General features: G+C 49.1%; 1 protein-coding gene across 1 annotated transcript in view; it reads right to left on the reverse strand.

Annotated features, from left to right (window-relative positions):
- The window catches only part of R3HCC1 (R3H domain and coiled-coil containing 1), a 45,800-nt gene that overhangs the window by 5,308 nt on the left and 13,182 nt on the right, over positions 1-27,310 (reverse strand). The window contains exons 6-8 of the mRNA XM_051974226.1: positions 5,287-5,414; positions 2,288-2,425; positions 1,263-1,830 (exon numbers count right to left, since the gene is read on the reverse strand). Coding sequence (XP_051830186.1) covers positions 1,263-1,830; positions 2,288-2,425; positions 5,287-5,414 — 834 coding nt within the window. The remainder of the gene's footprint in view (positions 1-1,262; positions 1,831-2,287; positions 2,426-5,286; positions 5,415-27,310) is intronic.

The following is a 27,310-nucleotide window of genomic DNA, read 5'->3' on the forward strand; positions in this document are numbered from 1 at the left end:
GTGAGAGTGTGTGTGAGTGTGTGAGAGTGCGTGTGTGTTTGTGAGTGTGTGTGTGAGTGTGTGAGTGAGTGTGAATGTTTGTGAGTGTGAGTGTGTGAGTGAGTGTGTGTGAGTGCGTGTGTGTGTGTGTTTGTGAGTGTGAGTGTGTGTGAGTGTGTGAGAGTGCGTGTGTGAGTCTGTGCGGGTGAGTGAGCAGAAAGGTGTGCGTGTTCATGTGTAGCATGTGTGGGCGAGCACACACGTGTGTGGGTGGGGGCGCATGTTGCACATGTGTGTGCATGTAGTGCCACGCCTGTGTCCCTGTGTAATTGCACACGTGTCTGAGCCGTTCCGGACTCAGTCCTGGGCCTCCCAGCACAGCCACTTCCTCCCCAATCTCTGGCGATTCTCCAGCTCTGCATCCTAAGGATGACCCGGGATCACCCGGCTGCCCAGGCTGCCCCGCCCACTGCCCCCCACTCCCGGGCTCTGGGCCTCCTGCTGATCCCGGGCCCCTTCTTAGGCTCCCCGACCCTCCGAAGAAGGTGAGAGCACAGGGCAGGGAGGCTCGAGTGGGCCCGGGCTCCCTCCCTCCTCTGACCCACCCCACCTGCGTGACCCTGGGCCTCAGCGGCCTGGACGTCCCTGGTTCAGTGGCCCGTAGGACCCAGAACCTCAGGCCTCATGACCCCGCCCTGGCAGCCCGCACGACCTGGGCCCGGCCGGCTGGACTCGGGGACTTTGGCGGCCCCCCGGGGGTTCCGCACGCAGTCTCCTCCACTTGTGGAGGGGCTTCTGGAGGAGAGGGCGGGCTAGGAGGAAGGGGCCAATGATGAGATCCTTCCCCCGCCTGGTGGCAAACTGCGGCCTGGGATGGGAACGGAGACACTTGGGTCTCACTCCAACTCTCCCAACTGGGCGGGTCTCAAGCTTCCCCATCCTTAAAGCGGGTATAGACGTGGCCCGTTCCCTCCTGTTCTCCTCCCTACTTCCCACAGCTGGCCATTCCGGGCTCCGGGTCAGGAAGGTCTGAACCCAAATTTGGCCGCAGATACCTCCGCGCTGGCGGGCCTCTCTCTCTCTGGAAGCCCGGCTGTACGGGGCCGGGCCAGGGCGGGTGACCAGGGCCGGCCCGGCAGTGCTCGGAGCGTCCGGGCTCACCCTCCGATTTCCTTTTCTGCAGGGTGGGGCTGTCGGCCCCCCGGCACCCCCCGCTGCTCCCTCGGGCCCCGAGGCCCGTCCCTCCTCCCCGCCGCCCCCCCTCGGGACCCACGGGCCGTTACCTCCTGTATCAGCCCAACATTCTCGTCCTCCGAGAAGCTGCCCTCTTCCTCCTCCTCCACTCTCTTCCCCGGGGGGTCCTTCCTGTCCTCCTCCACGGAGAGCTGCACCTTGTCCTCTGCCTCCGGGCTGTCCCCCTCCTGGGACGGGCTCTCGGGGGGCCCCGGCTCCTCTGAGTCCGGCTGACACGGGCCCGTTTGGTTCTGCTCTGTTAGATCTCCTGCCACCTCAGGCCCTGCCTGCTGGGGGAGTCTGGCGTCCGAGTCGGGGTCCGGGTCGCTCCCGCTGACGTCTCCGGGCTGCTCCGGGAGCTCTCCGGCGGGGTCCCTGTGCCCGTCTCCGATGTCCGCCTCGAGCGGGCCCAGGTCGGGAACTTGCTCGGCCTTCCTGCGCAGCGCCCGGGGCACGTACAGGGCCTGGTCGGGCTTGCGGCCTCGCTGCCTCCGGCCCGGCCGCGGACCCCACGAGCCGGAGCCGGCCTCCTGGCCGGCGCTGGGCCGCGTCCTCCGGGATCTGATCTGGCGGCCGGGGGTCAGGCAGGAGGGAGAGAAGTTATCCAGATTCGGTAACCTAGAAGCAAAGCGGGAGAAGAGGTTCTGTGGGAAACAGGCGTTTCTGCAGCCTCTGAGGGGCGCGCCCTGGGCCACGGGAGGGGACCCGAAGCTGGGGAGGAAAGGCAGGATTCCAAGACCGGAGCACCAACAGGGACCGCAAGGGTCTTTAAGTCCAATCTCCTCCCTTTACAGACGAGGAAACCGAGGCCCCAAAACTCGTGGACTTTTCCACCATCAGAGGCACTGAGGCAAAACCGGTTTGCAGGACCTTTCCCGGGGTCACAGGGCGAAGCCCGAGGCCGGCAGCCTTGACCCCCATTCTCCTTCTCCCCGGCACGTCAGGCTCACAAAGCACATGGGGCATGACTCGATAAATGGAGGGTGAGACGGGGCCCCGGGCCCCCTTCGGAGGCTGCTCCCAGCATTCCCCAGGGGAGGCCGCCGTGCTCCAGGAGCGCAGCCTGGCTTCGCACCTGATATTCAGGTGACAGATGACAGTCCTCCTCTTCCAGCCTTCCCCGACCGAGAAACTGCTCAGGAGATCGAAATTCTCGGCCGTTCGGTGGATCAAGTACCGGAGGCGACTTGAGAGGGGTGGGAAGAGAAGGACTCTGTGGAAGGGACGAGACGGGGGTTAGGCCCAGGCCCTGGGAAAACTCGTGTCCCGGCCTGGGAAGGGCAGGGGAGTGAGGCGGCTCCCCCCTCCTCCCTTTCCCTCCCCTCCTTCCCCCCACTCCGGTAACCCTGAGAACGCCTCGAAGGGCCAAACCAGCAGGAGGAGCTCAGAAAGGGGAGGAGCGCCCCCCCACCCAGCCCTCCTTCTGCCCCTTCTCCTTAGCCCAAGCAGCCTCAGACTCCCAAGCCCCTTCCTGCTCTGGGGACACCCCCAAATGAAGCCCACTATTACCCGCTGCGAAGCCCCCAGGTTTACTCACCACTGGTGGCTCTGTCTCTGCTGTGTCCCCTATTAGAATGTAAGTTCCCAAGGGCGGGGACTCCCTCTCTTTGTATTTCCGTCCCTGGCACACAGTAGGTGCTTACAAGGGCTTTTTCATTCACTCGCTGGGGAAACGTTTAGGGGGCAGCTAGCTTTGAGGAAGGAGGCGGCTGTCCCATTGTGCTCTGCCCGAAGCCGGAGGCCGAGGCTCCGTGCCGGGCGCCATGGCCGGGGAAGGCCAGGATGAGGAAGGCTCTCTAGCACACATCATGGCAGCTGCTCGAAGGAGCTGAGGAGGTTTGGCGGAGAAAGCCTCGGGAGCCCCAGTGACCGCCAAAGGCCCGCTGCTGGGATGGGGACTGAGCCTCGCCCTCCTCGGCCCCCGGGGGCAGTGCCAGCTGCTGAGGGCTGACTGGGAGGATGGGCTCGCCCCCTCTGGAAAACCCCTGCCAGCCGGCCTCGGAGGTCCTCCAAGCCCAGCCTGCGGGTGATGGCATCCCGGGATGCCACTCGGCATCACAGATCTACAAAGAAGGGGCCTTTGGAGGTCAGCTGAGCCATGCTGGAAGTGAGGGAAACCGAGGCTCGGAGGGAACAAGTCACTTGTCTGTGGTCCTGCGGCTACTGAGGGCCACGATGATATTGGACCCCAGGCCTTCCGGCTCCGAGGTCAGTCTCCCTACCGTGCTCCACACTCCTTCGTCTTAACTGTGTGACCTTGAGCAAATCTTTGCCCCATCTGTAGAATGGGAATAACCTCACAGGGACTAAAATGAAAGGGCTCTGTACAAAGAAAGAACTCTGAAGAGTTCCAAGCGCTGTGTGAAGGCCTGTTATTCTCGAGGGGCTGGGGAAGAAAAGCTGGGATGCTTCCAAGGAGCCGGGGCATTAGGCTATCACTGACTCAGCTCCCGGAAGGCCCCAAATGAGAGATGAGGAAACTGAGGCAGAGAGAGCCAAGATTCCAGCGGGGCCCGGCAGCGGAGTCAGGGCCGGTGCCCCAGTCCGGGAATCTGTCCACTAATGGGGGACCCGAGAGCCGCCCAATCTGACATCTCATGAATCAGACGAAGCAAGAGGAGACGAGACAAAAGAAAGAGCTTGTCTGGGGCAGAGACCAGGGCTGAGTCCGCTCACGGTCAGCAGAGGGCGCTCATTTCGATCAGGCTTTGGAGTCAAGGGCAGGACAGCGGGGACTGCACGGGGAAACAGAGCCCTGGACTTGGAATGATGAGGACCAGGATTTGAATCCTGCCCCAAACTAGCCATGGGACCCTGGCAAGCCAAGGGCTCGGCCTCTGGGGTTCCTCCAGGTCCGGCACTGACCGTAAGACAAGAGACCGGTGACCGGAGGCCTCATCCAGCTCTAAGCCAGGATCCTAGGGCTCAAGACAAACTGATCACGACCTCTGGGCCCCATTGGGGGCTTCCTTGGCAGATACTGGAGTGCTCACTTTACAGAAACTGAGGCAAATAGGGAGAAGTGACTTGCCCAGGGTCACACAGCTGGTGAGTGCCTGCAGCCAGGTTTGAACTCGGGTCTTCCTGGCCCTAGACCCAGCAGCCATTTCCATGGCCTGGATCAATAAAAATGATGATGATAATGTACTTCCACAGCGAGTGCTTTCAAGTGTGCCTTTAGAAAAAACCAATTATCATCTCATTTGTTCCTCATCAGAACCCTGAGAGATAGCTATTATGTTATCCCAATTTTACAGATGAGGAAACTGAGGCAAACAGTGTTAAGTGACTTGCCCAGGACCATCCAGCTAATAAGTATATACGAAGGCTGTCTAGCTGCTTTAAAGTTGGCAAAGAACTTTACGCAATTTATCTCATTTGATAAGGGGATTAGAGACGGTCAATCAGTTAGTTCACCAACAAGGATCTATAAAGCACCTACTATGTGCTGTATTAAGCACCTACTATGTGCCAGGCTTCGTGCTGATTTCTGGGGCTAAGAGAAGTTTCCATCGTCATACTGGAGGAGGTCACCTTCACAGGGTTGTTTCAAGAACCAGATGAGCTAGTTATAAAATGCCATGTGAAGGTTAGCTACCGTAATTACTGAATCTCACTTGCACCTTACAAGCAAAGCATCCTGGGAGGTCAGTGATCCATAAGCCATTATCATGCCCCACCCCATTTTAGAGATGAGAACACGGATGTTCAGTGAAGTCTAAGGAACTCACGAGGTCACAAAGCCAATACATAGAAGAGGCAGTATTTGAATCTAGGTCTTCTTGATCTATGCCGTGTTGTCTCTCTAGGGCCAAGATGGCTGAGGTTTTTGATCCTGTTCCCTCTCTGGCCCACATGCTTCCTATTCTTCAGTGCTGTCACAGACTATACCTGTCTAATGATGGCTAATTATTTCCTGCATGTGAACTGATCAGGCTGAGAGGAAACGGAGGGGTCAGTGCGGATCCCGGAACCGAGCAGCCTGTCGTATGCCGGATCGGCGACAGCACCTCCCCCGGGGCCCCCAGCATCCTCACCTGGACAGCACCTCCCCCAGACCCCCAGCATCCTCACCTGGACAGCTGCTTCTGCAGGAGGAATCGGTCCAGTTCCTCCTTGACGTGGAGGACAAAGTCATTCTCTGTTGGGGAGAGGACGACGCCATCCAGGCTGAGCAGGGCCAGGGTGAACTCTGAAGAATCCTGCCCGAGAAACCGAGAGATTGCAGCATCAGACAAGGAGCTCGGGGGATGAGGAGAACGAGGATCCAAGCTCTCACTTCCAAGAAGTCCCGAGGGGGAAGGAAAGCCCATCGGCCCTATTTTACCAGGGGTAAAACCTGACATGGGACCAGTCACTTCATCTCTAGCTTCCCCTAGATGGAGTCTCCTCACCGAGAGCTTCGCATCCAAACCCTCCAAGTACTTCCATACTACAGACTTGGCTGGGATCGGTGGCGAGTTCTGGGCTCAAGTTAGGACGCCCGGGTTCGATTCCCGGCCATATGCTTGGGAGCAAAGTGCAGTTCACCTAGTCCCTCCCCAGGGTAACCAAGTGTGTTCACACCCATTAGCATTTGAGCCTCAGAAAAAGAATAGGTAAAACTTGAAAATAAAAAAGCTATTATTAAAAAAAAAAAAAAGAGGTCACACAAATGTCAGTCTTATTATTCGAGTTTTACAACCTGAGTCCAAATCTTAGCTGGGTGACCCTACACAAGTCATTTAAACTGTATATATTTTAGTTTTCCTTCAAATGTAAAATGAAGTATTATTCCCCAGGATAATATAAGGATCAAGTGGATATAATATTTGTGAAAATATTTAGCATACAGTAAGTGCTTAATAGATGCTTACTCCCTTCCTTTCTCTGACTCCCTACCCCACTAATACTGATGCCAGAAGATCTGGGTTCCCAAATTGGCTTGGCCCCTTCTGAACTATGTGACCTCAGACATGCTGCTTAACTCCTCAGGTTTATTCCTAAATCAAACGTGAAAATTGGACAAGAGGAGATCCAAGATGTTGCTTCCCGGTTCCAAGGCTGAACCTTTTCTTTTCCCATTGGGAGCTCAGCTCTTTCCAGATCTGACACCAGAGGAGGTTTTTGCACCTCCTCTGTAATCTGAGGAGTCATAGGAATATGGATTTGGAGCTGGGAGGACCCTTGAAATTCAGATTCTTTCTGCCCTTTCATTTTCCCAGAGAAAGTAAGTGAATTGCCTAGGGTCAGCAGGAAGTGTCTGGCGCAGGGGGATTCACACCCGGCTCTTCCATATTTCAAGCCAATCAATCATAAGCTTCTATTAAGCGCCAACTATATACCATGCCCTGTAGGAATACAGACACTAATCTTTTAACATTTTCTGGCAGGAGGTAATGTATTTTTTTAAAAACAGACCAGAAAAACAAGGCAGTGTGGGAGGGAACAGGGAGCAGGAAGTGCTGCTAGGAGAGAGTGGTGGGTGCACTAAGGAAAAGGAGGAACTGGAGGTAAGGAAGGAGCCTGGGGCATGTGCAAAAGGATGGAGAAAGTTCAAGTTTGCATAACCATTCCACGGGTTTTAACACTAGAGGTCGCCCAAGGCGTTTCCCAACTCAGACATCCTGTTTCTTACAACCCAACTTCCAAGACCTCTTCCAGCTCTCCTAGCCTAAAATCCAGAGTTTTCTCTGTAAAATGAAATGGCAGGACCTTTCAGGTCCCTATCAGCTCTAACATTATCTATTTCCCTTTCCCAGATGCTCCCAGGGGAATCCCTAAATTCTATTAGCAACAATATTAATAATCACTATTATTTATATAGTACTTTATGGTTTGCAAAATACTTTACAAATATTATCCCATGGAAAGACAAAATAAAACAGCTCTGGGATACTATTTCACACCTGGCTAATATTATAGAAAAGGAAAATGACAAATACTGGAGGGGATGTGGAAAATTGAGGTATTGATGCATTTCCCTCCCCCCCTCAGGCAATTGAAGTTAAGTGACTTGCCCAGGGTCACACAGCAAGGAAATGTTAAGTGTCTGAGATCACATTTGAATTCAGGTCCTCCTGACTTCAAGGCTGGTGCCCGCTGCATCACTTAGCTGCCCCATATTGATGCATTATTGATAGAGTTGTGAACTAATCTAACCATTCTGGAGAACAATGTGAAACTATGCCCAAAGGGGTAATATTTTGTGCTTTCTTTGACCCAGAAATAGCACTACTAAATTTGTATCTAAAAAAAATAATAAAAGGAAAAGGGACTTATTTATACAAAAATATCTATAGCAGCTCTTTTTGTGGTTACAAATAATAGAAATTTCAGAAGATGCCCATCAGTCGGAGAATGGCTGAACGACTTGTGGTATAGGATCGTGATGGAATATATGACTGTGCTATAAAAAAGCAAAATGCTTTCAGAAAAATCTGGAAAGACTTGTGTGAATTGTAGTAAAGTGAAGTGGGTAGAACCAGGAGAACATCATAAGCAGTAACAGCAATATTGTCTCGGTAATCGACTGTGAAAGACTTAGCTACTCTGAGCAAAACAATGAAACCGGGCAACTCCAAAGGATCTTAGGTGAAAAATGCTAACCAATTCCAGAGAGCAAACTGATGAATTCTGAATACTGACTTTGCAGTGCAGCATATTTACTTTTTTTTTTCTTTTGTGCGTTTTCTTTTGCAACATGGCTAATATAAAAACGTTTTTTCTTGACTTTATAAATGAAAAATTCTCTCACGGTATCTTCACAATAATTAAGCAAGGTAGATACTACTATCACTCCCATTTTACAGATGAGGAAAATGAGGCAGAGAGAGGTTAAGTGATTTGCCTCTTTAGAAAGCACTTGAGGCAGTATCTGAACTCAAGGTTTTACAGACTCTAGGTCTAGTTTACTTTCTTTAGCATCTGCTATTGTGAACATTCTCCTTCTTCCTAGCTGTGTGACCCTGGGCAAGTCACTTAACCCCAACTGCTTCAGCAGCAACAACAAAAACATTCCTCTCTATTCTAACACTGTCTATGTAACATTCCAAGTTCTAGCCTAACATAATACCTCCTGATTTATTCTAACATTCCAAGTTCTACATCTCTAGTTACGTTGGATGCTGTTCTATTTGTTGTAATTTCTACATTCTATTCTAACATTCTGCTTTCTTTCTATCGTAATATCCGACTCTGTATTCGAACATTCGAGGTTCTATTGTAACATTCTATTGTAGTTTTAGTTGTAGAACTATTCCACGTTGTTCTGTTTATTGGATGGATTTTATGGAGTTCTATTTATTGTCATTTTTACATTTTGTTGGAACATTCTCCGTTCTAGCTTAACCTCCTAGGTCCTACCGTCACACTCGATGGAGTTTTACTTATTGTAACATTCTACACAGTTCTATTTATTGTAACATTCTACGCAGTTCTACCTATTGTAACATTCTACGCAGTTCTACCTATTGTAACATTCTACGCAGTTCTACTTATTGTAACATTCTACACAGTTCTATTTATTGTAACATTCTACTCAGTTCTACTTATTGTTAACATTCTACGCAGTTCTATCTATTGTAACATTCTACGCAGTTCTACTTATTGTAACATTCTACGCAGTTCTACTTATTGTAACATTCTACGCAGTTCTACTTATTGTAACATTCTACGCAGTTCTACTTATTGTTAACATTCTATGCAGTTCTATCTATTGTAACATTCTACGCAGTTCTATTGTAACATTCTACGCAGTTTTACTTGTTAACATTCTATGCAGTTCTATCTATTGTAACATTCTACGCAGTTCTATCTATTGTAACATTCTACGCAGTTCTACTTTTAAATATTCTACGCAGTTCTAATTGTAATATTCTACGCAATTCTACTTATTGTAACATTCTACGCAGTTCTACTTTTTAATATTCTACGCAGTTCTACTTATTGTAACATTCTACGCAGTTCTACTTATTGTAACATTCTACGCAGTTCTGTTTATTGTAACATTCTCCTGCAACATTTGAAGTTCTATTGTAACCTCCTGCGTTCGCTCTAGCCTAACCGCTCAGGTTCTACGTAACACGCTCCGGAGTTCTATTTATTCTAACACTGACATCGTACGGTAACATCCTCCGTCCCAGACTCACACCCCAGGTTCCACGCTCACGTTCCCCGGAGTTCTATTTATTGTAACACGGACACCGTCCGTTCTATCTAAAGTCCTCCGTCCCTAGGCCCCTTCCAGCTCCGACGATGTTAGTTCGAACTTCTGCTCGTTAAAATGCGGAGTCGGACTAGGTGACCTCAGGGCGGTCGGGTCCCAATCTACGGCCCGGGAAAGCTGCAGCCCGCTTGGGGGTCCCGATCCCATCCACCCGGAAGGCGCGGGAGGTCAGGCCGGGCTACAAACCGCCGCGGGGGGAGGGGGAGGGAAGCGCTAAGTCCCAGATGGGTCGATGGGGAGAGGGAAGAGCTGCGGGGAGCCAGGAGTCCGAGCAGCGCCGGGGGGCAGGGGGTGCGCGCCAGGGGATCCCCGCCAGGCAGACGCGGACCCAGAGGCAGCACCGCCCCCTCCCCACCCCCGCTCCCGAACGGGGTTGCTCCCTCGCGGGTTTCCCCACCCCTTCGCAGGACTAGAGCTGGAGGAATCGGGGCGGGGGGACTCCCAAGTAACCTCCACCCACTCCGAGGACAGAGCGCTGCGCGCAGCACCCCCCGTCCCCACGACCCCACAACTCCACCCCAGGACCACTCACCGCGGAGTTAGGAGCAGCAGTCACTCCGAGTCCCGGGCCCGCCTCCTCTCCCGGACTCGCCCCTCCCTACCCTTAAAAAAAAAAAAAAAAAAAATCCCACTCCCGAGCGGGGACGCAGCTCCACCCCGCGGCCCGGGGGAGGCATGGCAACCTGGCGGGCCGCGTCCTCGGAGGGATGCAGCCCGTGCAGCAGCCCGACGCTTTTACAGAAAAGCAAACTGAGGTCTTTCCCCCATGCCCCGCAGTCAGCGAAAGCCTGAGCCGACTTCTGCCCCTAATTTCCGTGCTGTGCTCCCCAAACACTCCCGGGGCTTTGCCGCTTCGCCCCACGTGTGACACAGGATCGGAATGAGAGCTGAGACGCCCCTCCTCTTCTTGCAGCGGGGGAAACTGAGTCCCAGAGAAGCGGCCCGTCCGAAATGACACAGTATTCAAACCCGCAGCGTCCTCGACGCAATCAATCAAGCAGCTCTTAAGCAACTATTGCTCAGTGACCTATTCATAAACATTAAGCGCCTACTATTTGCAGGTAGTGTATTAAGTGCTAGGCTAACAAAAAGGCAAAAGAGAATGGCTGCAGGTACCGGGCACTGGGACCGCAGAATGAAACAATCTCTTCTCATGTGAGGAGCTTCAACTCTTAACTGGGGCGCAAAGACAGACATAAGGAGGTACCTTAACATGGGGGAGGGGAGGGAAGGGGAAAGCTGCTCAGTCCTAGCTCCTAAAGGTATCCTTTCGTGCTGCCCAATGGCTTCCGCACCTCTATGCTGACTCCCAGATACCCAGCTCTGGAAGGGACCTCAAGCGTTATCTCATCCAAGATACCCATTTTATAGACTAGGAAACTGAGGCTCAAGTGACTAATCCAAATACTTCTGGAGCTCAAACTCAGGGCCTTTGTCTCCAAACCCAGGGCTATTTCCACTGTATAATGCTTAAGCTCAGCTGAGAGCTCCCTGGGTAATTCTGCATAAGTCACTTTCTTTTTCTGATTCTCAGTTTCCTCTTCTGTAAACTAAGTTTAGATCTCGGCTAAAGTCGGCTCTATCCTGTTTTTTGTTGTTAATCTGTATCTGCGTCTTTGTGGCCTCATAGAGTATTTTTTGTTTTTAGACAAGAGAGTGGAGTTTTCTGCCATTTCCAGATCGTTTTACAGATGAGAAAAAGGAGGCAAAGAGGGTTAAGACTTGCCCGGATTCACCCAGCTAGTGAAGTGTCTGAGGCTGGATCTGAAAGCACTGAGAGGAATATTCCTGACTTCAGGCTCAGCACTCTGTGCAACAAGGTGCCCCTGGCTACCCTTTGCCACCATGTGCAAAGGATGCTGGGATCCACCATGGCTGTATCATGCCATCTGCAACCTTGTAGCTGCTTGTTTCTGGAATAATAGTTCGATAATAACTTATTAGCTTTATAAAGTGTTTTAAGATACACAAAAGGCCAAATATGAAAAAGATAAATGGATTTGGAGGCAGACATCCTGGGCTCAATCCTGCCTCCAGGACCAGGTTTATCTCTTTATACTCTTTACTGTAAAATAAGTGGGTAAATTAAAACCAGGTGATTTCTCCGGTCCTTTCCAGCCCTAAAATTTGATGTTTACAAAAACCCTATTGCAATCATCCTCTTTTGTGTCTCCCAATAGAATGCAAAGGCCGGAAGGTGGGCTCCACCCCCATTTGGTACAGAATAAGTGATTCACTTGATTGACTGATGGATCGATTTTACAGATGGGAACACTGAGTACTGAAGGGAGTGACCTGTCCAGGGTAACACAGCCAGGGGGGCCTATCAGTTGGGACACCCCCTCCCCCAAGGCTTTCTGAGTGCCTAAGGTCCAGTTCTCACTATCCCCAGGATCTCAGATGGATTCGGCACAGTCCATTTTTAAAGAAGAAAAGCTTGCTTGCTAAAAAGAGAGGGGCGTTGTAGTATAGGAGATAGGAGGCTGCATCTCTCGTCAGAAAAACAGCTTCTAATCCCACCTGGGACAATTATTACGCTGTGGCTCTGGGTCTCAGTTCCCCATTTAGAAAAATGGTGGCATGCCCTTCCTGGCAGGATTGATGTGAGAGTATTAGGGGAATTCACTAAAGCTGAAAAGGAAGGGCAGCCCCAGTTCTTCCCTACTGCCCAAGACTCCTAAGGCAGACATACATGCATCTTGCCCTCCCATGCTTCTGCACTGACTGCCCCTCTGTGCCTGGAGTGCTCTCTCTCCTTATCTCTACCGCTTACCTCCCCTGGCTTCCTTCACGATTTAGTTGAAATCCCACTTTGTAGCAAAGGCCTTTTTTCCCAGCCCTCTCAGCTGCTAGTACAGCCCCTCTGAGGTCAGTGCTCATTTGCTCTGTATATGTGGAATATAGTTAATTTTTTTTTCATTCTGTCTCCTCTATTAGACTGGGGGCTTCCTGGGGGCAGCAAGCATTTGTTTGCCTTTCTTTGTGTCCTTAGCGCTTAGCCTGCCACATAGTAGGTACTTCATGAATGCTTGCTGGCTTAATCTTTCACAGCCATGTGAGAAACAGAAGAAATACAGGACTGCTAAATTTTCCTTTCCGGCCAAGGGTTCTCTCTGTTGGGTGGTGGAGTGTACACAACCATGCTAAAGCTCGCGACCGATCAGTTTTGCAGCAATTATGGGGCTGGTTTGCTAAAGACCTGTTTGTTTTTGCCTCTATTTGTGCGTTGGGTGAATTTCATTATTACTGTTTTGTATTTATGGCTTCTTCTCCCCCTACCCCCAGATTCAAGGTAGGAAACTTAGAAAAGAGGGTTGGGATTTGGATAATGGAAAGGGGACGTCCCAGTATCCGTCGCCTTTCAAAATGTGAAAATACGGAGATAAGCGAGGGTCACTTAGTAATAGACTTGTTCTTCAAATAGATTTGAACCCAGAACACAGCCATGTCTTAGAGAGCTCTCCCCACTGACCTCCTAACTGCCTCTCTATTAAGTGACCTGCTTAATTAGTCAGTGTCTGAAACCACATTTGAACACAAATCCTCCTGACTCAAAGACTTAATCTGTGTCTATCTCAGTTTCCTCATTTATAAAATGAGGATAATAATAGTACCTTCCTCCCAGGATCATTGTGAGGATCAAATGAGATATGATTTGTAATAAATTAAAAAATGAATGAATGAAAGAAAACCAAAACTTTTAGCGGAGCGTCTGCTGGACGAGGGTCAATGAGAGGGTCAAATGAGGGAGTACTAGCTATCATTGAATAATCTTCAGAGCTATATAATGCTCAGCTATTTTTCTGATCTCTGAGATCATTTCCAGTAATTCTATCATTATCATCTGTCACCAAGATCCTCTGTGATCTGGGCAAAGCCTGCCCCGCTCCTTGGGTCTCAGTTTCCTCATCTGTAAAATGAGGACAATATACTGAATGATGTGATTCCTCAAGGTCCCCAAAGTTTCTTCTAGTTCCCAGATTCTGAATTCTGGAGATGACCATTTAAATTAGGAAGGCTGAATGGTTATATCCCCAACAGAAATGGGAATTTCCAGAAGATAGATGGGTTTGGGGCAAAGAAAAACTGAGTCCTGGACACCCCGAGTTTGAGATGCCTCGAGGACTCTGAATGGGAGGGGTTGAATAGATAAAGTTGCTGTGGTTGCCTGGAGCTCAGGAGAAAGGTTATGGTTGGAAGTCATCTACTAAGAGATGATAATTAAACCCATTAGAGCTAATGAGGTCCTTAAGTGGGTGAATGTGAGAGCGAGGAGAGAGTCCGTGACAGAGTATTGGAGAAGACAGATTGGCCAGATGGATTGGGAAAAATCTTATATTGTCACTGAGGCAATTAGTAGCAGTGTGGGGATCTACAGAGAACTCAGAAAGGAAGCTTGTGAGATGTCTACTAGAAAAAGAAAATGCTTTGGTTTTGTACAAACAAAAGGTTAGAAGGAAAGTACAAATATGGGAAACGATGTTTACGTCAAGTATTTCTAATAAAGGCCTCATTTCATACACACACACAAAAAATTGTCCATCAGATTTAGGAATTAAGAGAGCAGTGGTAGCTGGAGCCATTTCAGAAAAGTGACGAGATAGAAGATTAGACTGAAAAGCATTGAGAAGGGAGGAGAAGCTGACACAAGAAATATAAACAGTTTTTTCTAGAAGTTTGACGATGAAAAGAGAGATTTAGTTCTATAGTATGAAGAGATACAAGTGAAGTTTTTTTTTTAAGGATGGGGAGACTTGGATATGTTTGTAGGGAGCAAGAAAGGAGCTAGTAGATGGGGAGAGATTAAAGATGGTTGAGGTGGAAATCTGCTGGAGAAGACAAGAGGGGATGGGATTAAGAGTGTATTACAAGGGGTTAGCCCTGTGGAGGAGAAAGGGCCACTTTATCAGAGACTGAGGTGAAGGAGGAGAGAATAAAGAATCCTGTCAAGGGGATAGAGGAGAACGACGGCCTAGTGATATAGCCTAGCTCCTGAGTCCTCTGGAGACCTCCAAAGTCATCTATTCTCATCTCAATTTTCAAAGAAAACTGAGGTCCGGTGCGTTCAGGTGACCCAGGTTCATGGCTGATGAGCAGAACTCAGAAAGAGCCACATCCTGGTTCTTTCCACCAAACAGGGAGGAACAGGAAGTAAGTATGAGATTAGCTGAAAACTGGGAGAGAATAAAAAGAAAAATGTCGGTACGGGAGGAATGGGGAAGGGGAGCACGGGAACAAAATGTCAGGCGGGGGTAGAACGAAGGTCTCTGAAGGCAGACAGTTTGGCTTTTGGTTTTTGCAATTCAGTGAACCGGTCATGAGAGAGAAATCCCCCCCAAGCCCGGACTTACCAGATTGACAGATGAGGTTTTCTGTGTGTCCGGATTGACTGCTGTATCCATCTGTCTCATCGCCCGCCCCCCTGCAGGGGAAGGGCCAGCACTTCCCCCAAAGCACCGATCCCTCCGTTGTCACTCAGCTCGTAGGAGACCAACTGCCTTCAGCTGCCCGGTGGGTTCTAGCTGCCCATCTTAAAGGGCCAGAGACACCGAGGAAACTCCCAAGAGGATCTGTGAGGAACATCTCTTAGGGTGATGTCCCGGGCAACATAAGACTCCCTCTCCTCCGCCAGCTCCTGCCTCTGGCGTGGTCAGCCACTGCCTAAAAGCAGTTTCAGTGGCCTAGAAGACCACGTTTTTCAACTCCCCCTCGCCTCCGATGTCAGAAGAACTCAAACACACGATTCACTCTCTAAGTTCACAAAGACAAATCCTTTCCTTCCCGAGAGGAGTTTAACAGAGCTGTGATTATAGAGCACCCAGTTCCTGGAAAAAAGTAGGAGTTTTCAGAGGCAGCTAGACCTGCAGACAGGAAAACTGGAGTTAAAATCCTCCTTTGGGAGCTTAGGAGCCAGGTGATCCTGGACAAGTCACCTGAGCTCTCTCAGCCTTAGTTTCTCTCACCCACCTTTGGCAGTCATTCTAAGACACAAATGAAGTGTGATGGACACGCTATTGCTGAATAACCAGTCGAATATAAGCTCTTAAAAATATCGTTTCATTCTTTGTACTCGCAGCCCAGCTCCCAGCACATTGGAAGAACTTATTAAGTCGCTTGTTGATCGACAACATCTTGGCTCGGCAGGGAGGCAAGCAGCATCCTCAGGGCCGGAGAAGGGTTCAAAAACACAGTCCCCAGGAAGTGAGTTTCCCTGAGCACGTATTCCTTGGTCACGAATGTCCTCCCGTGTCCCTTCTCTCTTCGATGGCGTGGTAATAATGTGGCGTGGGAGAGGGGATCCTTGAATGTCGGAGGAAATTCTTTCCTATCTCAGGCTGTTTAATTAAATGTCGCTTGCTTTGAACTACTGTGTCCTAATAAAAGTCACAGCAGAAAGATTTGGAATGGATATTGACCCATAATATGCACTGAATCTGGGGTAGCTTTAGGGAATCTATCAGGGAAGGGGTCCCTAAGATGCACTACGAGGAAAGAGAAAGAGATGAGGAGAAATGATCTCTGATCTATTCTCAAAAACTTTTGAACGGTCGGAGACGCCGGATGATCGCGCGTTTAGATTTGCTCTCTCAGGCCGGAGGATGATTGGGTCCCCTGTTCAAAGGTTTAATAGGCAGGGGACAATTGAGGTGTCCCGAGGGGGACAAACATCCATCCCCCTAATAACCCTGCGTCTCATGCTTGCCCCACCTTGCTAATCACCCCCATTTTGTGCATTGGGGGATAAGCGCTGCTTGCCATACATAACTTTCATCGCTGGCTCTTGCATTTTTGCCTCATGAATTTCTTCCTTTTAGCAATCACTTTTCTAGAGTCTCCCATCTTAGCGAAGAGACATGGGCAATGTTCTCCTATCCACCTTCTTCCTTTCCAACTGAAAGCCTTTTTGCTTAGATTTGCGAGATTATGGGCCAGTGAAGATGGCGTTTTCTCTTACAGAGTTGCCTGGAGATATTAAGAAACATGCCCAGGGAAACAAAGCCTGAGAGAGGCCCTGAGCCCAGCTTTTCCAAACTCCTAAACCCTCTATCCAGTATGTACATGGTATCCATATTCTAACAAGCTTTTCTTGGGTGCACTCCATCCCTGGTCAGGAGCCTGTTATTCCAGTATTTTAAGTAGCTTACACATACTTTTTCCCTTGAGTTTCACAATGCTGAGAGGTAGGTCTTTCTGGTGTTCTCACCATTTTGCAGATGAGGAGACTGAGTCTCGGAGATGTGAGAGCTTGCCCATGATTCGCTCAGCCAGGGTCAGAGGCGGGACTCAAACCCCAGACTCTCCCGACAGCACCGACTCGATACCAGCTGTCTACAAGTTTAATGTTGTGGAAAAAGCTTGGAGCCTCCCACTCCCACCTCAAGAAGCAACACCTTTTTCATATAGAGTTGGTGGGTTCTTTCCTCCGTCTGGACCCGTGGTTTTTATCAGTGTGAGGAAGTCGGTGGTGTGAACACTCCCTGATGACAGTCTGGAGGTCACAGAACTAGAAGGAACCTCAGAGGCCTTTGGCCCAACATCCCTCCTTTTCCTGAGGAGTAAACCGAGGCCCTTGTAGGTTAAATGGCTTGTCCAGGGTCTCAGTGCTAGTCACAATCATAGGTGGTTTAAACACGGATCTTCTGACTCCAAATCTATGTTTTTCATCCTGTAACCGCTTCTGAAGCAGCAATGACAGGAGACCCCACGTCTTGCCCATTCTGAGGCTTCCGGACTTCGTCCCCAGTGACGAGCAGCCTTCTGGGGGAGGGAGGGGACGGAACGTTCTCTGGGTTTTGTTTTGGGCCAGACTGATGAGAGACAAACCTCAAACTCCTTTATTAATGCCGCCCTTTCGGAACTGGCCACTGCATATAGATGGGAAACATCAACAAAAGTTGGGCTGCTTCTTCCGAGCCCAGACTCCTCCTGCCCGGCTTCCTCCCCAGCCTGGACTCAGGAAGGGAGGGAACCAGCCTCGGTCTCTGGCCACAGAGTTCTGTCTTCAAGATTTCATCACTGTTGGCCCAGGCTGCAGATGTCGGCCCCTCCAGAATTGGGATGGGAAAGGGGCAAGGGGAGCTGAGGCAGCGAGACAGGACCTGGCTCTGGGAGCCTCCCGACACCCTGGTCTACCCTGTGTAGATCCCTAGGAGCTTCTGCACACAGCATTGTAGGGTCAGGATAGAGCCCCAAACCAGGCATCTGGAGGTCTGGGTTCTACCTCTGTCTCTTCCTAGCTGTGTGACCTTAGGTCACAGCCTCTCTGAGCTTTGTCTGTGCAATAAGACTCTTCCATGCTGTTTGGCTCTCATTCTTCAGGCTCTATGCTCTTATGGCTGAGAACTCAAGAGACTACCCGGGCAAAACACCCATTTTACAGATGAGGAAACTGAGACCCTGTAATGGGATTTGCCCAAGTTCATCCTGATCCTAGTTGGAGAGATTGGAAACCAGGTCCTTCATTGATACAACTGGTCCAGTTTCTGTCTACCTCATTCGGGCCCCTCCAGGCTCCTTGACTCCACTTGGGTCCCTTTGATTGTTGGTTGTTCCCCCTGCCTCTTCCCTGCCCTGATCTGTCAATCATGGCTGCAAACTGGGACCCCTACCCATCTCAGCACTGACAGAGCTTGTTGTAAGGTTGCATGGGTGGTATAATAGAAAAACAAAAACCAAACAAGGAACCCCTGAATTTGGAAGCAGCGGGAGACACCCGGGTTAGAATCCAGCCGCCAATGCTTCCCCACCAGCTGGGACTTCCAGCTTCCATCTGGGACTACAGGCAAGAAGTCACTCCTTGTCTGGCCCTCGTTTCCCCATTTGTAACACGGGGCCGGGGTCCAGAGCTCCCAAGCAGCAGCACCGGAGAGTCAATGACATCGTGATAACCCTGGCTGGCCTTGGCCAACAGCTGCCATGTTTGCAGCCCTCTTTGCCTGTAGCAGTTGTTTCATTTCAGAGAATATTGTAAGGAAACCACTTTGCCAACTGCGAGGCTGTATATAAATGGCAGCTGTTGTTGCCCATGGATCCCCTGGCCTCTTACCCAGCAGCTGTCGCTGTTGATCGGGTACAGATAAGAAAAAGAAATCAAAGAACAGCTTCCTCAAGGCAAAAATCTGCAAGTTTATTCCAGGTCACATCTCTTTAGGGCTGCTTCCACGGAGCAGAGAAATCAAAAACTCCTCTCCGATTCATCCCATAGCGGCCCTTTTCTCCCTGCACAGAATTACCGAATTTCAGAGCTGGAAAGGACATCGGCAGCTATTTAGCCCAATCGACAATGGAAAGAAAATCTCCATCATACACAACACAAACAGACTTAGTAAATACTCATGTGTCAGGCCCTGGGCCAAGCAGGGTGAACAAATACAAAAGTGAAAGTCTCTACCCTCAAAAAGCTTATATTCTAATGGGAAGAGGGGAGGAACATCCCACATAGGGGAGGGAGAGCAAGACCCTCACCGTCAAAATAAAGCGATTAGTTGACATACTCCTTCCCAGAATCCTTCACTGTGCTGATCTGATTCCTAGAGCGAAGGAGCTGGGGTCCGAGTGAGGAGCCTATGGGTCTGGGGCAGACCTTGAGAATGGATAAGATAAAGCAGTATGGTTGGGGCTGGGGCTGGACAAGTATCATGATCTCTCCCCAGTGACTACAATGGAGTCCCAGCAGCCAGCAACCTGGTCCGCGGATGCCCCAATGGGACACTGGGGTCTGGCCCAAGCACTCGGGCTCTGATGACTGCATCGACTTTACTTAATGCTCCCTTGAACATGATTACGTGCTATGTATAGAATGCCCACGGAGAACATGGCTGTTGATGAGGACATAACTGGAGCCAGACTGAGGAGGCGGGGGCAGGGCAGTGCTGAGAGCTAGGCTGGCCCAGCAGCTGGGACCAGACATAAGTTCCGGAGGGCCACAGGGCACATTTGGGGGCATCTTTGACCTATTAGTTCAACATCAGGGCACTCAGAGGCTCATGAGGTTCTCTCCCACAAAACTCTACCCATTAAAGGCAACAAAACAGAAAAGGAATCGAATTCTTGCAAGCCGATCCTTTGCCTTATTCTAATGAAGGATTCCCACCAGGAGGGGATTTGAAGCTTTCTAGACATGGCAGACACTTGAGCGTGCCCTTAAATCTGTCAGAACAATAAAGAGGCGGTTGTGGAAATGGGCAGAGCTGTGGATGTGAAGGATGAAGTCGGAAAAACCTTGCTAAAGCTCAGGATAACCGGGCACTGGGGGATGAGATGAGACTGCTTGCAAAAGGCTTGCTGATCCGGGATAATCTGGACTGAGCCGGTTCTGATCTTCAAGGATAAACCTACAGAAACCCACTTCCCATTTACATTTGGAAACTTACAGATGGGAGAATGTGAGAGACACACCTTGGCTTACTGAAATGTAGCAGAAACACTCATGCCTCAAGGGGCCAATTACATGACAAGGTATTAGGGGACCCTGTTTTTGAGTGGCTGGCTCTCCCCCAAATGGTTTCTGATCATGAAACTCGGTATGAATCGAGCTTCCGCACGCCCAGGGCCACAACTCCCTGCATAGCCATGAGTGCAGAGATGTCCCCACACTAACACGGGTCCCTCCCAGCAGGAGCTCGGCTCTGGCACACGTGTGCTTGCTTGCAGAGCAGGTTCCCTCACTTCGAAATTAAACTTGTTTGATCCCCATCATTCCCATCTCTGCCCTGTTCCGGCCCCCACAGGTTAGAGGCACTTGACACTGCCAATCGGTGATGAATTAAAAGATGGAAGTGTATAGATTTCTTTTTTCTCTTCATAAGATCTCTCACATTGTCATGTTGTCTAGTTTATGGTAGGTTTAATCAGGTAACTTTTCACTTAGCTCCTGTCACAAAATAAATGGAAATTTCCTAACATTAAAAATGACCCACTTCTGTGTTTGCAAATTTGGTCCATTAAGTCCAATACAGAAGTGTATAAAATGTGGAAGACATAAAGACTTGAAAACTCTTGTTTGTGTCCTTAATAGCGTTGGAAGTCCCATCTAGATTCGCTTAAAATTACATGTAGTGAATGGGACTGCCTGCCATCTAGGGGAGAGGGTGGGGGGCAGGAGGGGAAAAGTTGGATCAGAAATGTTTGCAAGGGTCAGTGCTGAAAAATTACCCATGCATGTGTTTTATAAATAAAAAGCTATTAAAAAAAAGAAAAAATAAGTTATATAGTACAAAATTACATCAGTAAAAGAAAAAATATAATAAAATTATATGTAGTTGATGATGATTTTAAGAATCACAATTTGACCTTCATTAATATAATGAGTCTTTATGGTCAATTTCAAGTAATCTTATAGGATGATGATAATACATTTAGGTAGCTTCTTAAAAGCCGTTTTCATATCATCTGATAAATACTGCCTTCTCCAATGTAAACAATTAACAAAAAGACTATTTAACTGGTGGAAATTTATCTTAATTGAAAGGCAAATATAGAGAAGATGGCTTCAGGAGAACAAGCTTTGGCAAACCTACAGAATGAAGGCATGGGGTTTGGGTTGGTAGATTCTGCTATAGATTATATAGATATCACATAATCATGTTCAAGGGAGTTTGACATTAAGTAAAACTGATGTAGTCATCAGAGCCTGAGGGCTTGGGCAGACCCCAGTGTCCTTTGGGGCATCCATGGACCAGGTTGGACTCCCTTTACATGCTGGACACTATGGGAGATAACTGATCCGGCTAGAACATGGTTTCTATCTATCTTTAAGATTTAGTTCTGAAAACAAGAAAAAAAGAAGACATTTAATTAAATAAAGTTTTATTAAACTCCTGTGTGCAAGATACCATGCTAAGCACTGGGAATACAAAAAGTTCCTGCCCTTAAGCAGCTTACAATCTAGTTGTATGTATGTGTAACAGAAAGCTCTACTAGTAAGTGTATGAGGTATGAGGTAAGAGATGAAGTAAACAATATGAGAAAATTTGAGAGATCACTCAGATAGAGGGGCAGGGCTTCGTGAAGCAACTGAAGGGAGCCTGGTAGAGAAGAAATTCAAAGGTGGAGAGGAGGAAGGAACACTGAGGCACAGAAGGGCAGAGGATCTCGGGGAGCCCCGTCTGGCTGGAAAGGAGAGGACATGGGATGCAGTGGAACGAAGTTGGAGAGGTAGGTTGGGAAGCTCTGAGGAGTCCGAGATCAGACTTGCGTGTTGGGGGATTATTTGGGCAATTGGAGGGGGAGGCTGGAGGCAGGATATTTAGGAAGTGATTATGGCCACAAAGGCCTCTGCTATGAGGGGGCAGTAGGTGTGGGGGGAAATGAGGCCGTTTACTTAAGTTTGTTAATGAAGAAATCTCCCTCCTAGAAGCCAAGGTCTCCAAGTGTGAGCGAGCAGGAACTAACTTGTCAAATCTGGATATTAATCAAACCTGATGGCGACTTCTAAGGTGATTCACAAAGCACAAATTACACTTCCCAAGGGAGCCCAGAAAGCATTGCCAAATATTACAAGGTCTGAGTACCTTAATCATGATAATTATAGGTAACATTTGTATAGCACCTTAAGGTTTGCAAAGTGCTTCACGAGTATTCTCATTTGATCTTCCCTCATGGTTGTGGGAGGCAGACACTGTTATCCCCATTTTAGAGCCAAAGATACTGAGGCAAACAGAGATTTAAATGACTTGCCAAGGGTCCCATGGCTAGTAAGTGCCCAAGTCAGGAGCTAAACTCGGCACTTCTCGACTCCGCGCGGCCAGCTAGTTTTAGGGGTAAAAGGTGCTGTTTTTTCACTGTGGTCTATCAAAGGCGGGGGGTATTCATTCCGAAGAGAAATGCCATTGAGGGCTGAATAAGAAGCTGAATCTAAAACAAGATTCCGATTTGTGGACTCAGCAACGGACTGGGGTGCAGGTAATAAGAGCTGCAGGAAAATTTCTGTCTAAATATGGGGATTTGTTTCGCTTGGCTAGGCTTGCCCCAAGAATTGTGCTCTCTTTTCATACTGGGATGGGGGAATTCTGGGTAGCCCCCAGAAAAAAAAAGCCAGGAGCCATGGAAGCATGGCTTAGGAGAAAAGAAAAAGATGAAAACAATGCGCAAACAGGTTGAATTTATTACATCCCTTGAAAAAAGCGAGCTGCATGGAACAGATTCCTGTTTTTACACTGAATTCTTTTTCTGTTTTACTTTGTACCTGCAAGTGTTCTCATTATTAGCTTCCCTTAGGATAAAAAAACTTTTAAAAATCAAGCAGAGAATGTCTAAAGGCTGGCAAATCCATTCCCAGGGGCACGAAGCCGGAAGGAAAAGCAGCATGGGAGAGCCCAGGCCGCCCTGGCCCACTGGCCACACTTCAGGAGCAGTCCAGGGAGCCAAGAGATCCATCACAGCCAGCGACAAAATCCCTCGTCTTGGGCCTGTGGCTCGCCCCCCAGATCCTAGTGCAAGAAGTCGTACAGGACATTGTGTCATGGGGGTCCTCCTGGGAGGAGCCTTGTGCTTTAGTAGATAAAGGGGTGGCAATGTTTTTAGAGAAAGTCTTTCCACAGGAAGGAAGTAATCCAGGGTCTAGGGAAGAAAGACAGACTGCAGCTGTCTGAAGGGTGCCAGAGGCCCCAAAAGGCCAACGCGAGAACCTAGCCTAGTAGGAGGAGAGCTCGGCTCCCGGGCTGTGACCTGCAGAGGGGACGGACAGCTTCCATTTTCCGGACGTCCATCTGCTTGAGTCCAAAGCAGATGTTCACTTGATATTTGACATTTTCCTTCTTGGAAAGGCAGAGGGAGCAATAAGGGGAAATTCCATTCTGGATGCGATGCTCACCAGCAAGGGGCAGGGTAGGGAGGAAGGGCAGGAGACCAGCTTTGGCGAGAGCAAGCTTTGGAAGGGCCGCTCAGAGAAAGTAAGGGTAGGATCCTGTGGACTTGTGAATCTACCCAAGTTTGTCCAGAAGGCATGGGAAGCTCTCAAGAATGAAATTCTGAAGAAACAGAGAGAAGCAGTTCCGAGGAGGAAAAACGGGGGTTTGTCTAAAGAAACGGAGGTAGATGACTGGGAAACTTATCAGTCACCCTGCCATTGTAGACAGGAGCAGCATGGCTGTCCCTTGGGAAGGGCACTGGCCTTGGAGTCAAAGGGATAGAATTCTTCTGTTACTCTGTGGCTCTAAGCAAGGTAACCTCTCTGGGCCTCAGTTTCTCCATTTGTCAAGTGAAAGGGTTGACCTAGTAGATCCTCAAGGTCCCTTCCAGTTTTTGACCAAAGATTCAATGATTATAAATACAACAATGTGGGAGAAACCTGGGAGAAGAGCATCAGGGCTGTGAAAGCAGCCAAAGAAGCCAAAATTGACAAGAAAGTGAAGAAAAGCATTTTGTTTGGTTTGGTTAAAATGGGAAAAGAAAACCTTAAAGAAGGGATAAGCCCACAGAAGGATGCTAAGTGACAGCACAGAGGACACAGGTGTGGCTGGTCAGAAAAGCCACTGACGTCTGTTTCTCCATTTGGAGATTTGGTGGCTAGAGACACAGTGGCCAGCACGCATTCTGTGGCTAGAGACTTGGGGGCCAGCGTGACAGTGTGGACATGGTGGTCAGCATGTGTACTGTGGACATAGTGGCCAGAATGAGTTCTGCATTTAGAGACATGGTGGCCAGCACACACACTGTGGACGTAATGGTCAGCAAGCACACTGTGGACATAGCGGACAACGTGAGTTTTGTGGCTAGAGACATAGTGGCCAACATGTGTACCGTAGACATAGTGGCCAGCGTGAGTTCTGCATTTAAAGACCAAGTGATCAGCGTGAGTTCTGCATTTAAAGACCAAGTGACCAGCGTTGAGTTATGCATTTAGAGACCAAGTGACCAGCTTGAGTTCTGCATTTAGAGACATGGTGACCAGCATGAGCTCTGCATTTAGAGACCAAGTGACCAGCGTGAGTTCTGCATTTAGAGACCAAGTGACCAGCTTGAGTTCTGCATTTAGAGACCAAGTGACCAGCATGAGCTCTGCATTTAGAGACCAAGTGACCAGCATGAGTTCTGCATTTAAAGACCAAGTGACCAGCGTTGAGTTATGCATTTAGAGACATGGCAGCCAGCATGAGTTATGCATTTAGAGACATGGCAGCCAGCATGAGTTCTGCATTTAGAGACCAAGTGACCAGCTTGAGTTCTGCATTTAGAGACCAAGTGACCAGCATGAGCTCTGCATTTAGAGACCAAGTGACCAGCGTGAGTTCTGCATTTAGAGACCAAGTGACCAGTGTGAGTTCTGCATTTAGAGACATGGTGGCCAGCGTGAGTTCTGCATTTAAAGACCAAGTGACCAGCGTTGAGTTCTGCATTTAGAGACCAAGTGACCAGCATGAGTTCTCCATTTAGAAACATGGCGGCCAGCGTGAGTTCTGCATTTAGAGATATGGCGGCCAGGGTGAGTTCTGCCATTTAGAGACATGGTGATCAGCGTGAGTTCTGAATTTAAAGACCAAGTGACCAGCATTGAGTTCTGCATTTAGAGACGTGGTGATCAGCATGAGTTCTGCATTTAGAGAACAAGTGACCAGCGTGAGTTCTGCATTTAGAGACATGGCGGCCAGTGTGAGTTCTGCATTTAAAGACCAAGTGACCAGCATTGAGTTCTGCATTTAGAGAGATGGCGGCCAGCATGAGTTCTGCATTTAGAGACATGGCGGCCAGCATGAGTTCTCCATTTAGAGACATGGTGGCTGAGTTCTGCATTTAGAGACATGGTGGCCAGCGTGAGTTCTGCATTTAGAGAGATGGCGGCCAGCGTGAGTTCTCCATTTAGAGACATGGCGGCTAGCGTGAGTTCTGCATTTAGAGACATGGTGGCCAGCGTGAGTTCTGCATTTAGAGACATGGTGGCCAGCATGAGTTCTCCATTTAGAGACCAAGTGACCAGCGTGAGTTCTGCATTTAGAGACCAAGTGACCAGTGTGAGTTCTGCATTTAGAGACATGGTGGCCAGCGTGAGTTCTGCATTTAAAGACCAAGTGACCAGCGTTGAGTTCTGCATTTAGAGACCAAGTGACCAGCATGAGTTCTCCATTTAGAAACATGGCGGCCAGCGTGAGTTCTGCATTTAGAGATATGGCGGCCAGGGTGAGTTCTGCCATTTAGAGACATGGTGATCAGCGTGAGTTCTGAATTTAAAGACCAAGTGACCAGCATTGAGTTCTGCATTTAGAGACATGGTGATCAGCATGAGTTCTGCATTTAGAGAACAAGTGACCAGCGTGAGTTCTGCATTTAGAGACATGGCGGCCAGTGTGAGTTCTGCATTTAAAGACCAAGTGACCAGCATTGAGTTCTGCATTTAGAGAGATGGCGGCCAGCATGAGTTCTGCATTTAGAGACATGGCGGCCAGCATGAGTTCTCCATTTAGAGACATGGTGGCCAGCGTGAGTTCTCCATTTAGAGACATGGCGGCCAGCATGAGTTCTGCATTTAGAGACATGGTGGCCAGCGTGAGTTCTACATTTAGAGAGATGGCGGCCAGCGTGAGTTCTCCATTTAGAGACATGGCGGCTAGCGTGAGTTCTGCATTTAGAGACATGGTGGCCAGCGTGAGTTCTGCATTTAGAGACATGGTGGCCAGCATGAGTTCTCCATTTAGAGACCAAGTGACCAGCGTGAGTTCTGCATTTAGAGACCAAGCGGCCAGCGTGAGTTCTGCACTTAGAGACATGGCGGCCAGCGTGAGTTCTCCATTTAGAGACATGGTGGACAGCGTGAGTTCTCCATTTAGAGACATGGCGGCCAGCATGAGTTCTGCATTTAGAGACATGGTGGCCAGCGTGAGTTCTCCATTTAGAGACATGGTGGCTGAGTTCTGCATTTAGAGACATGGTGGCCAGCGTGAGTTCTGCATTTAGAGACATGGCGGCTAGCGTGAGTTCTGCATTTAGAGACATGGTGGCCAGCGTGAGTTCTGCATTTAGAGACATGGTGGCCAGTGTGAGTTCTCCATTTAGAGACCAAGTGACCAGCGTGAGTTCTGCATTTAGAGACATGGTGGCCAGCGTGAGTTCTCCATTTAGAGACATGGCGGCCAGCGTGAGTTCTCCATTTAGAGACATGGTGGACAGCGTGAGTTCTCCATTTAGAGACATGGCGGCCAGCGTGAGTTCTGCATTTAGAGACATGGCGGCCAGCGTGAGTTCTGCATTTAGAGACATGGTGGCCAGTGTGAGTTCTCCATTTAGAGACATGGCGGCCAGCGTGAGTTCTCCATTTAGAGACATGGTGGACAGCGTGAGTTCTCCATTTAGAGACATGGCGGCCAGCGTGAGTTCTGCATTTAGAGACATGGCGGCCAGCGTGAGTTCTGCATTTAGAGACATGGCGGCCAGCGTGAGTTCTCCATTTAGAGACATGGTGGACAGCGTGAGTTCTGCATTTAGAGACCAGGTGACCAGCATGAATTCTCCATTTAGAGACATGGCAGCCAGCATGAGTTCTCCATTTAGAGACATGGCGGCCAGCATGAGTTCTGCATTTAGAGATATGGCGGCCAGCATGAATTCTGCATTTAGAGACATGGCGGCCAGCTTGAGTTCTCCATTTAGAGACATGGCGGCCAGCGTGAGTTCTGCATTTAGAGATATGGCAGCCAGCGTGAGTTCTGCATTTAGAGACATGGTGATCAGCGTGAGTTCTGTATTTAAAGACCAAGTGACCAGCGTTGAGTTCTGCATTTAGAGACATGGTGATCAGCATGAGTTCTGCATTTAGAGACCAAGTGACCAGCATGAGTTCTGCATTTAGAGACATGGTGGCCAGTGTGAGTTCTGCATTTAAATTCCAAGTGACCAGCGTTGAGTTCTGCATTTAGAGAAATGGCGGCCAGCATGAGTTCTGTACTTAGAGACCAAGTG

Source organism: Antechinus flavipes, chromosome 2 (assembly GCF_016432865.1).
Source record: "Antechinus flavipes isolate AdamAnt ecotype Samford, QLD, Australia chromosome 2, AdamAnt_v2, whole genome shotgun sequence".
In the NCBI taxonomy this organism is placed as follows: Eukaryota; Metazoa; Chordata; class Mammalia; order Dasyuromorphia; family Dasyuridae; genus Antechinus; species Antechinus flavipes.